General features: G+C 37.1%; 1 protein-coding gene across 3 annotated transcripts in view; it reads right to left on the reverse strand.

Moving 5' to 3' along the window:
* The window catches only part of TRAPPC8 (trafficking protein particle complex 8), a 132,152-nt gene that overhangs the window by 51,145 nt on the left and 68,885 nt on the right, over nt 1-12,122 (reverse strand). For all 3 annotated transcript variants that reach the window (XM_036757723.1, XM_036757715.1, XM_036757729.1), the window contains 3 exons: nt 10,263-10,337; nt 9,513-9,639; nt 2,602-2,759 (listed from right to left, as the gene is read on the reverse strand). In XM_036757723.1, coding sequence (XP_036613618.1) covers nt 2,602-2,759; nt 9,513-9,639; nt 10,263-10,337 — 360 coding nt within the window. The remainder of the gene's footprint in view (nt 1-2,601; nt 2,760-9,512; nt 9,640-10,262; nt 10,338-12,122) is intronic.

The raw sequence follows: 12,122 nt of genomic DNA on the forward strand, positions 1-12,122 counted from the left end.
CTCTCAGCCTCCCTGGGAGCTGGGATCACAGGCATGTGCCCCCAAGCCCAGCTTCCTTTTTAAGAACTAAATCTCATATGTACTAAGATTTGGTGAATGAGACCTTTTTACTCTATCCCACCGATTTTTTATGTGTGTGGTCCAGTCTGGTGATTCCATTGGTATTACTTCCTGATGCAGATGTTCTTTCCAAAGATAAAAATGTCTGTATCTTAGAGTCTTCTATAAAGTCAAGTCACTGAGTCACATGCCTGGATACTCAAAGTCTTTCTGATGCTATGCTAACCTTCTCTTCCCTATGTTCCACTGAGCTCATAATGTTTATAATAAATTTTATCTGTATTCCATCTGAAATATAATCTTTACAACCTGAAGAATAGTGATTTAGAGTTTGCATGTTCACTTTGACTATTTTTGTCTGGACTTTCATAGCTTTTTGAGCTTTACAGATGTAAAATAATTAAAAGCCTACACAGTATTTCAGATATAGATGCAATGTATTTTTTCTATATGAATTTTATTGCCCTGCTTAATGATATCCAGAATTGTGGTCTTTCTGGTCCATATGGCTATTGAATCAGTGACTTTTAGAGTCCATGAAATTTCTCACGTCTCTTACCGAGATCCTGAGACAAAGCCCTTTTCAGAGAGATTCCACTATTACATAATTATACTTTCACACTATTTTCTTTGAGCATATTTCCTTAATCTTGTACTATAGGTTCATCTGCCTTTTTTGGGGAGGTTACTCACAAAGCTTTATTAGATTGTCTTATAGTTTTGTTCCTAGTAGCTTGGCATTTTACTACCATAATTTAATGATAGCTGCAAACTTGGAGAATTCCTTGTGTAGTCACTGTCCTGAATCACTTAACAAAATGACAAATGAGGTTACTGAGGGAACCAACTCCATCCAGAAGTGTCATTATATCTTTCGTTATTTTCAAAATGGGGACAGGAATGGGGCACTGCAAACTCCCCTACCCATTTGCCATGGATATTAACACAAGTCTCAGTTTTAATAATTTCTCTTCTATTTTCAGGATTATCTGGATGACTAAAATTTACTAAGACATGGGAGATTTTCTAAAAATCCATCCTCTTAACCGATATGAAACTTAAAATTAACCACACAAAAGAAAATTTTCCTATACCCTTTGCCTTGAACCCTCTTCCAACCTCTGCAAATTTTTCAAAGTTTGTAAATATCCCTGGTAGGGAAACTATACAGAGTACACTAAGAATTTAAAGTATCCAAATTAAAATGGAGATGAAAAGATCAACATTACATTCATCTAACAAATAAACTAGGTAAGGGGTAGGGATTGGGAGGTATTAGCAGAAAATATTTATTTTTAGTACAAACATTTTTCTTTCATTTTCAAAAATATTTCCATATTTTAAATTGCTGTCTAATTGTTAAAGCTCTTTGATTCCTTTTATGTTTTAACTAACAAAAATAGACGTTTCCTCGATTATCAGTTATATAGAAAAAATGTAAGAAAAAATATATCCTTTTCTTACAGTCAGTGCAGCACTCCAGAAAGAGCATAAGCTTGGAAGCCAGGGAGGCCTAGTTTCAAGTCTTGCCTCTAACATAAACTAGAAGTGTGATCCTGGACAAATAACTTAACATTTCAATGCTCTAGGCATCACACTAAAACTACAAATTGAAGAGGAGCCAATCTACATTAGCAGAGAGTTTTCTCACCTAAGCATTTTCTTCACATGAAATAAGAAGTCTAGTCCCAATCTCCATCTTTTACATATCGGGCACATCTTACTATAGCTAACTTACCAGAATGATAGATCACAATACGGTACATAATTTCTTAGAATTTGTATACCCTAATAAGGAACAAGAATTAGGAGTAGGCCTGTGATTTTGTTTACATATGGAACTTCCAAGTGAGGAAATTAATTCCATACAATTTTAGAATTCTATTCTATAAGATACCTATCAGAATTGCTTATTTTTTAATATAAGGCATTCTTCACAAATTCTCCATGAATTCAAGCTTTCATGGTTAAGAGAGAAACAAATCCATAAATGGCATTTAAGGGCAAACTTACTAAAGTTTAGGAGACAAGTTGTTCAATGTTCTTATGTCATACAGAACATGGATACTATACGCAGCTAGCCTAGAAAGTAAACTCTGTCCTACAGATATCAAAAGTAAAACTCGACTCAGCTATAAAGGAAATTCATCACTCACTGAAAGAAACATGCAGTTTGAGTCATATCTATAAACTAAGTTGAAAAACTGAGAAATTGCAAAAGGAATGGATTGAACTGAGTATCAAAAGCAAAGAAACCTAACCAATCAGTGTCAAGGTTCAAGACCAAAAGAAAATAGCTGTACACTGCTTATCTACTTTTTTAATTGATCTGGAAAACTTCAACTCAACTCTTCCTATACTTATTTGTCTTAAAGAGATGATAAGAGTTTACCACTACCCATATGTTCAATTTCAATTAGTAATTCAAACACAACATTTTGGGCCCCAGATATGACTAGGGTCATTTTGCAAGGTTATTTTAACAAATTAACCCTTTATAAGTAGTAATGTTTTTAATACTCATTGTTGAATAATCCATACCTCCAATAATGGCATTTCCTCAATGATAATGGGATCTAAACGGCGATCAGGACCATATTTAATAGATGTTTTCTCTTCTTTTGTGTTATTAAGTCGAGGACCTTGAATTTCTAAATCCTGTCGCCCTCTTACTGACATTATGTTAGAAGGATGCTTTCCTGAAAAAAAAAATCAACATTCTGAAATTAAAAAGTATAGGTTAACAGGAATTCATTTAAAATGCCTTATTTTTAAGTCTACTATCACCAATAACAGTATGCTGCTTAATTATTTGTCGTATATCCCTTCACGTGGATTAGGAGGGAGAATGGGAGAGAACTACTCCATGGAACAAATACAGTCGATGTGTTGGTTAGTTTTATAAACTGTATTTTTCTCTTTATTTTAATCTGTTACAAGGGATAGCTTCCTGAATAGGGAAAGGAAAAGGGAAATATGTACAACACAAATATGAAACAAAGACAAAGGTCATCAATGAAAATAAATGTTAAAGATTATTTATTTCACTGCTGCTCCACAATTACTTTTGATAACTATGGAGTGACAAGGAACATCAGCAGTCATGTAGTCCGATTGCTCTCATTTTACAGATGAGAAAACTGAGTTCCAGAAATTAAGTTACCAGCACAAATCTGTAAGCATCAGAGCAAGAATTTGAACTCAGATCCTGTGACTCCATATAGCTTGTAACTAGAAGTCCTCTGAAAACCACATATTTAAATCATACTTATGAGGGGAAAAAGTATCTTTGCAGAGCATTAATATGGAGTCTATATATATATTTTTTCTGATTCAGTCAGCCTTTAAATATAGCCTTATTGTGTAGAGGGTTTCAAAGGAAGAGGCAAAGTAGTGAATTTCAGATTCCCCAGAAGCAAAACCTTCTATCAAAATTATGTGTGAGAGGAATGGGTACAATCAAAATTATGAAATCACATTTGGAGTAAACACTCAGATGATATCTACTAAAATCCAATATAACTACATGAAACTGTGAGAAGATGGCAGCATACGATAGGACCTAGAGGAGCTCAGAATCCCCACTCACACAACAACTCTCTACAAGTACCCTAGAAGGGACAATGCTAAAGAAAAGCAAAGGAAAATAGCTATAATGTCTTCCATACAGTCCAAGATTGCAAAAAAAGACCTCCAAAATCCTATGAAAGATCTGAACAAAGACAAGCCAGGTTAGATGGAAGGCAAATATCTTAGGGTCCAGAGCAAAAGACATGGCTAGAGACATGGCCAGAAAAACCTGTGGGCAGCCACATTCATGGCATAGCAGAAGACAGGGAACAACCAGGGTCCTGACAGTGCAGCATCTAGGCCTAGGCCTAGGCCCAGGCAGTCCATACCCCAGGAAACACAGCAGGACAAAGGACTAGGGCAGCACCCAGAAAGTAAGGCCATTTGAGGTCTCACAGGGAGACTGTGCAGCCAAGCACAATCAATAACATCAGGAAGGGAGACAGAAGGGGATTATCAGGCTCACAGTAAGAGACAGAGCTTTGGGCTAAGAAACATGCTAGAAGGAGGCTGGGAAACAGTTTCTTGGACACAACAAATACTGCAATTACTTTTGCTTGACTATGTCTATTTGTTTCAAGGACCTTATTCTTTTCCAATAAGGCAAGGGAGTTGGGGAAACTGAGGGGCTAGTAATAGAGTAGCTAGAAGAAATGAAAGTCATGATTTTTTAAATGCACAGAAAAGAAGCAAGACCAGAAAGAATCACAGACACATAGGACGCGTTATTTTATATATTTAAAAAAGAAAGACAAGATGCACATAATAAATATGCACAATATCACATACAATCTTTTCTGATCGATGTATGCTGAAATGCCCATTTTATTTGGTGTTTGTTAATTTCAGATTATAAGTTCAATTTTTCCTTGATCAAATGAAGCAAGATGTATTAATTAGCTAGCTTCACTTTACTCAGTAAGCTTGTTTACCTTTTGCAAAAAACCAAAGCGCTGACAAGAATGCCAACTGTAGCCTAGCCTCCCAGTATGGTGAGACTCAACATCACAACCTGCCACAAAGATGGACGCTGAAGGTGGTTCCCACAATAGTCCAATCACCTCCCTCCCTGAAAACACTTCTCTCTAGTCACTGATAATATGCCTCAACTCCTTCCTCAATGGTTCACATACGCCCATCCTATCACATTCCTACACCAGTGATTAACCCAAGGCTGCCTACTCCTTTACTCCACTCCTCCTCAACCCTACAGTTCCAGTTTCCCACTCCAGGTCTAACCACCCTCACCACTGTGCTCTCTGTCATGCCTATTCTATAGTTAATAAACTTGTTTTTTATCTCTAACCTTTTCCTTTCTCACTCCTCCTATCCTCTGGCACCCACCACTTCCAGTACTAGTTGCATTATCACTCAGACCTCCACGACTCACTGGTCATGATGGGGAAATAAGAACACTCCTTGCTCCCCGTTGCCTTCCAGATTCTCCTATCACCATCACTCAGTCATCTCTCTTCCTTTGAGGTTCATTCAATCTAAATCTATCACTCAATCAAGTTCTAGTAACTGTTAATCTACTGAGCCACAGAACAGTCTCCTTTCTTCCTTCCCCAATGACTCATGGTCTTTCTCTCCTCCCAAACTTCCACCTTGCGATCTTTAACATACATTTCGCTATTCCCCTAAACATTCTAAATTCTCAGTCCCTTAATTTTTTAACTTCCAATGATAAACTCCTCTACTTCACCTCAGCTACACATAGAAATGGTCATGGTTATACTCTTGATCTCGCTATCATCAAGAAGGGTTCAAATTCCTTGTTCATGATCATTGAAATCCCTTTATCTGATCAAAATCTTTTAGCATTTTATCTTATTTAATGTCTTTAAAACCCCTAACCTTTTCTTTATCCTGGAGACCTCCAATCCCTTCACCCTTCAGTTCTTTCCAAGGCCCTTACCCCTGCTCTATTCTCTACTCCCTTCCATCCTGATGCCATGATATACCAGTTCAATTTGACTATATCCTATACACAAATCCCCTGCCTCTAAGTCCCAACCTTGGATCACTCCCTCCATTCACTGTCTCTACTCCTATTCACATGCTCCTAAATAGAGCTAGAGAAAATATGGAAACATGCTAAGTGGGTCAAATTTGCCAAAACATCTCAATTGTGTCCTCAGTGCAGTAAGGAAAATCCTTTCATATCTCCCTAAATGTCTGACTCACGAGAGCAGCTTTTTCAAACCTTTTAATCCTTCCTCAAATCTTGGACGGAGCCTCTTCCCCCTATTCTCTTAGCTGATGATCTTGTCACCTGCTTCACTGAAAACATTAAGGCCCTTGGCTGGAAATTCCCTATTCTTCCTGCCTCCTCACATCATATCATTTAGATGCGTTCTATTATCTCCTCCTTCATCATCCTTGCTAAAGCAAATCTTTTTAAAAACACATACCCTTAATCTCATTCCATCCCTCTTTCCCAGCATTTTATTGTTGTTTAGTCTTTTTTCAGTTGTATCCAATTCTTCCTGACCTCTTTTAGGGTTTTCTTAGCAAAGATACTGGAATGGTTTTCTTCTCCAGCTCATTTTATATATGAGGAAACTGACGCAAACAAGGGTTAAGTGACTTGCCCAGGGTCACACAGTTATTAAGTGTTTGAGGCTGGATTTGAGATCTTCCTGATGCCAGGTCCAGTGCTCTATCTACTGTGTCACCTAGCTGCCCCACTTCTCTAGCACACTGCCTATTTTATCACTAATCTTCAATATTTCCCTGTCTACTGGCTATTTCCTGGCTGCCTATAAACATGCTCATGCTCTCTCATCCTTAAAAAAGAAAAACCCTCAGTTGATCTGTGCATCCTGGCTAGCTATCACACTTATATCTCTTCTTCCTTTTTCAGCTAAACCCCTTCACAAAGTCATCTACATTTGTTGCCTATTCTCCTCTAAACTCTGCAGTTTGGCTTCTACCTCATCATTCAATTGACACTACTCTCTCAGTTAACAGTGATCTCTGCTAAATCTAATGACCCTCTTCTCAGAATTCATCCTTGCTGACATTTCTACAATGCTAGGATAAGAGTCAATTACCTTCTTCATCTTGAAATTCTCTTCTCTCTAGGTCTTCCTGACACTGCACTCTCCTGGGTCTCTTCCTACCTGACTACTCCATAACAATTTCCTTTGCTGATGCAGATCATGTGGACTAACCATGGGTGTTCCCCAGGGCTCTATCCTGGGCTCTCTTCACTTCTCCTACAATATCTCACTTGCTATCATTGGTTCCCATGAATTCAACTGCCATCCCTATACAGATAATTCTCTGATGTAGTAATCCAGCCAGAACCTCTTCCCACTTCCAGTGTCATCTCCAACAGCCTACTGAACATTGAAAAACTGCATATTTGAATTCATTTTTTTATTTAAAAATAATTTCTAGGATTCTGAATTTCAAACTCCAACAAAGAGGAACATTTTTGTATACAAAGAACAGAAAAGAATATATGTATATGAATCCTTCGATCTTTTACATACATCTTGTGTTTTTAAACGTGATAAATTCTATGCATTCACTGCAGAACTGTTCTGCTTGTCTGGCTAACTCTGAATGTCCTTTTTTTATTTAAAAATTTTTTTATTTTCAGTTTTGAATTCTCTCCCTTTCTCCCACTTCGCCCTCTTTCATTGAGAAAGCAAGAAATAAGATAATCATTATATATAAGTCATGTAAAACCTATTTCCACATCAAACAATATCCAACAGACATTTTAAATTCAACATGCAGAAAAATAAGCACATTATTTCTCCCCATTCCCCACACCTCTCCTCTTCCAAACACTGACAAGGGTACTACCATCCTCCTAGTTAGTCAACAGAATTTATTCAGTACCTACTATGTACTAGTCACCGAATTCCTCACTCATCCCCCATGTCCAATCAGTTGCCAAGTTCTGTGGTTTCTTCCCTTGGAACATCTCTCATGCATGTGTGTGTGTGTGTGTGTGTGTGTGCGCGCGTCTGTACGCGCGCACGCAAGAGAGAGTATATATCCCCTTCTCTCCTTTGACAATGCAATAACTGTGAAGCAGGCCTTCATTAACTCATTTTGGACCTAAGAGGCTGGGGATTGGTCTTCCTGCCTGAAGTCTCTCTCCTTCCATTACATTGTCCTTCAGTTCTAATGTGATCTTCCTTCAAGCACAGATCTGGCTCTGCTACCACCCCCTACAGAATAAACTTAAGTGGCTTCCTATTGCCTCCAAGATCAACATATAATCTTCTGCTTGGCTTTTAAAGCCCTTTACAAGCTGTCCCCTTCCTGCCTTTCCATTCTTTCTACATTGACTCCCCTCCACATACTCTACAGTAGCATCCACTACACTGTTCTTGCTGTTCCTTGAACATAACACTTCATCTCTCAACTTCAGGCCTTTTTACTGGCTGTCCCTCACACCTAGAATGCTCTCCCTTCTCTCATCTCCACTTCATGGCTTCCCTGGATTCTTTCAAGTCTTATCTCAAATTCCACCTTAAGCTTTTCTTGATCCCCTTCAATGCTAGCACCTTCGCTCAGAGATTACCCCCCATTCTCCCTAAATGTATCTTAAATGTGCAGATTTGTTTGCAAAAGTTCTTCCCCATTAGAATGTGAGTTCCTTGAGGTCAGGGGTTGTTTTTGTCTTTCTTTTTATGCCCAGTGATTAGCAGTTCTGGCCACATAAAAAGGCATAATACTTATTGTTAACTTCTGGAGAAGCTAAAGAACCAGCTGGAAATACATCATCATCAACATCTTCATCATAGCATCTTGCATTTTTATACGGCTTTAAGGTTTGCAAAATGATGTATATGTTATCTCATTTGTTCCTCACAACAACCTAGTGAGACAGGTTCTATTATTATCCCCATTTTACAAATGAGAAAATAGAGTGAGAGAGGTTAAGTAACTTGCCCAGGACAAGACAGCTAATAAGTGTATGAAGCAGGATTTGAAGTCAGATCCTTTCTGATTCCAAGTACAAAACTTTATCTACCGTACCATCAAGAAGCTTAAACAGTAGTATTAACCAGTCTGCTTTTCATTTGAATTTAACCGCATGACAATCAATCAATCAACCGGCATGTATCAAGTTCCAAGGTCACATATCTAATAAGTATCAGAGGCAGGATTTTGAACTCAGATCTTCCTGACTCCAAGTCCCACACTCTGTTCACTGCACTATCTAGATCTTGAGGTCTTGAACATTATACCATTGAGCGCCATACCTGGCAGGTCTTACAAAGCTCATAAAAATGTTTTAATTATTGTTACAAAGACAGGCACAGATCAGCAAAGCTCATTTTGAAGCTAAATTACAGGCCCAGCAACATATGACATCATGTACTAAGGAACAGAAAGGTAGAAATTAGTGTTAGAAGAGAAGGAATAACCATAGTGAGATAAAACTCCAATCACTTGAAATACTGAAGAACAATCACATTAAGACTATTTGCTACTTTATAGTGAATGTTTTATTTTTCTTAAAAAGCGTAATCATGTGTATACACAGCGTTTTAACTCTCAATCAGAATCGACTCAATTTGACAACAATGGAAATGCTCAATAAGGTCCAGTAGAATTTACCTGTAGTAGACCATGGGAAAGAAAAGGAGGTAAAATAAAGATAAAGGGGAGTTCTAGAAAGAGATAAAATAAACCTAACAGCGGAAAAAATTTTAAAAATAGAGATGATGTGTCTTTAAAAAAAAAATCAAACCTAAAAAGGTTAGAATATACTAAAATTCAATTTGCCTTTTAAATATATTTGAATAAACACCCTTATCTAGATGTGAATGGAAATTATATAGGGCATACCTAAATTCTATGAGATGAGCCATGTTTACTTGGATATTTTCCTTAGGGTAATGTTTTATTACCTGTATGACATCCAGGAATAGAGCCGATACCATCTAGCCCCACCGAACTCTGAATGGTGCCAAGATTATAAACAACTCCCAGAATATGAAGTTCCCCTATATGATGGGGAAAGAGCTTCAGCCTTGCCTGTGGAAATAAGTCATTATTATTGTTAATGTTTGTTCTTAAAGTTAAAATTATCAAATAAATATAAATATATATATGAATGTAAGCGTAGCAAAAATACAAAGCTGGCCAGTTTAATTTGGAGGAGAGTAGAAAGGAAAAGAAACCCTAAGACCAAATAATTTTTACTACAGAAAAGCATAATTTTTAGTGACTTAGTAATAATTTTCTGCAATTCATTTTTGCTTTTCATTCAAGACAAAAAGCATAACATCTTCTTCAGCCATAATCATATAACAGACATGAAAATATATTCACACAAGAAAAAAAATCCAAAATTCTCTTTACACGGATAATTTTGAAATTATCAAACTAAAACATCACAAACTTGTTGTCTTGAGCAATTCTGGTTTTACTATAAGACAGAATTCTTTTTTTCTATCTCCAAAGTTTCAGTTTTAACATATTACTAGCTATGCAATGAGGAATTATAGTGATAAGCAATGCATAAATAAGGAAAATATAATACAGCATAAAAATGAGCCATCTAAAAATAAACTGGTTTGTTCAGATTATTTTTATATCCAATTTTACTTTCCTTAAGATACAAAATGTAAAATGTTAAAAACAGGACAAATATTTACCACTTTTGTTTCCTCACTATTAATTAAGAATTCTGATATAACTTCAGTTCCAATCATTTCATGTCCACAGGTTACCTGAAAAACAACCATAATATTTATTTCCTAATGATACTTTATTTTTTTCCCAATTGCATGTGAAAACAAATAACATTCATTTTTAAAAATTTTGAGTTCCAAATTCTTTCTGTCCCTTCCCTCTCTTTCCCCTCCCCTCTCCCTATGACAGTGAGCAATTTGATATAGGTTATACATGTGCGATCATGCAGAACATAGTTTCATATTAGTCATGTTGTGAAAGAAAAGAGCTCCCCCCACAAAAAAAATGAAAAATAGCATGCTTCAATTTCCACTCAGATTCCCTAAGTCCATACTCTGGAGGTCGATAGTGCTTTTCATCATAAGTCCTTCAGAATTCTCTTGGATCTTTGTATTGCTGAGAATAGCTAAGTCACTCACAGTTAATCATCATACAATATTGCTGTTACTATGTACAATGTTCTCTCGATGCTGCTCACTTCACTTTGCCTCAGTCCATGTATGTGTTTACAGGTTTTTCTGAAATCATCCTCCTCGTCATTTCTTACAGCACAATAGGACTTCATCACAACCATATACCACAATTTGTTCAGCCATTCCCCAAATGATGGGCATCTCTTCAATTTCCAGTAATTTGCCACCACAAAAAAAAAGCTGCTATAAATATTTTTGTACAAATAGGTCCTCTTCCCCTCCCCCCCCCCCTTTTGCTGGGTCAAAGGGTATAGAGTTTTATAGCTCTTTGGGCATAGTTCCAAATTGCTCCCCAGAATAACAACCATAATATTTAATAGAAACATTCTGATAAAACAAAATATTACAGGTATGAAAGGCTCTTGTCAAAGTAGCATACATCAACACTATAGAGCGTGACTTCTGACCCTCTCAGAATGTCGTCAGTACGTAACAAAAATGCTTATTTCCTTAATAATATGTGTGAAAGAACAGAGGCCACTGCAGGAAAATTGTGAAGTATGTAGTAGAAAAGTTGAAGAAATATAACAAAACATGGAAAGGTTTAATTGTGACCTGTTACTAATGTATTTCATGACTAAAGAAAATTCTATTATGAGATGTTTAAATTACTTTATATGGCTTCATTTAATCAGTCCTCATTAGAGATGACTCACAGATATCTTAAACTCAACATGTCTAAAACTGAACTCATTAACCTTCCCCAAAAACCTTCTCTTCCAAACTTCCCCTATTGTTGTAAAGGTACTACCATCTTCCCAGTCACCCAGGTTTCCAATGTAGGTGTCAACCTTAATTCTTCACACTTAATCACCCCATATTTAACAGGCTGCTAAAACTTATCAATTCTATTTTTGGAACATCTCTCACATACACCCCCTACTTTCCTCTGACTCTTACATCAACCTAGAGCAGCCCCTCATCACTTCATATCTAGACTACTGCAATAGTCAGCTGGTTGGTCTCTCCTCACTTCAGTCCATCCTCCACTCAGCTGGCAAAGTAATCTTTCAATAAAGCACAAGTCTGTTCATGTCCCTCTCTTAATACCACTCCCCCCCAATTCAATAAACTCCAGGGGATCCCAGATCAAATGTAAAATCCTTTTGGAGGCTTATAAAGCACTTCATAACGTGGCCCCTTGTACCTTCCCAGTTTACTTACACTTAATACCTCCCCCACCACCCTAGCCCAACTCCTGCCACCATGCATTCAAAGATAACAGTGACATTGGCCTTCTTGCTGTTTCTTGAACAACTCAGAGTTTTTTCACTGGCTATCCCTTATGCCTGGAACTGTCATCCTTCTCATCACTGATTACTAGTTTTCTAGGCTTCCTTCAAATCCTAG

The sequence above is a fragment of the Trichosurus vulpecula genome, chromosome 1, assembly GCF_011100635.1.
Source record: "Trichosurus vulpecula isolate mTriVul1 chromosome 1, mTriVul1.pri, whole genome shotgun sequence".
NCBI classification, from domain to species: Eukaryota; Metazoa; Chordata; class Mammalia; order Diprotodontia; family Phalangeridae; genus Trichosurus; species Trichosurus vulpecula.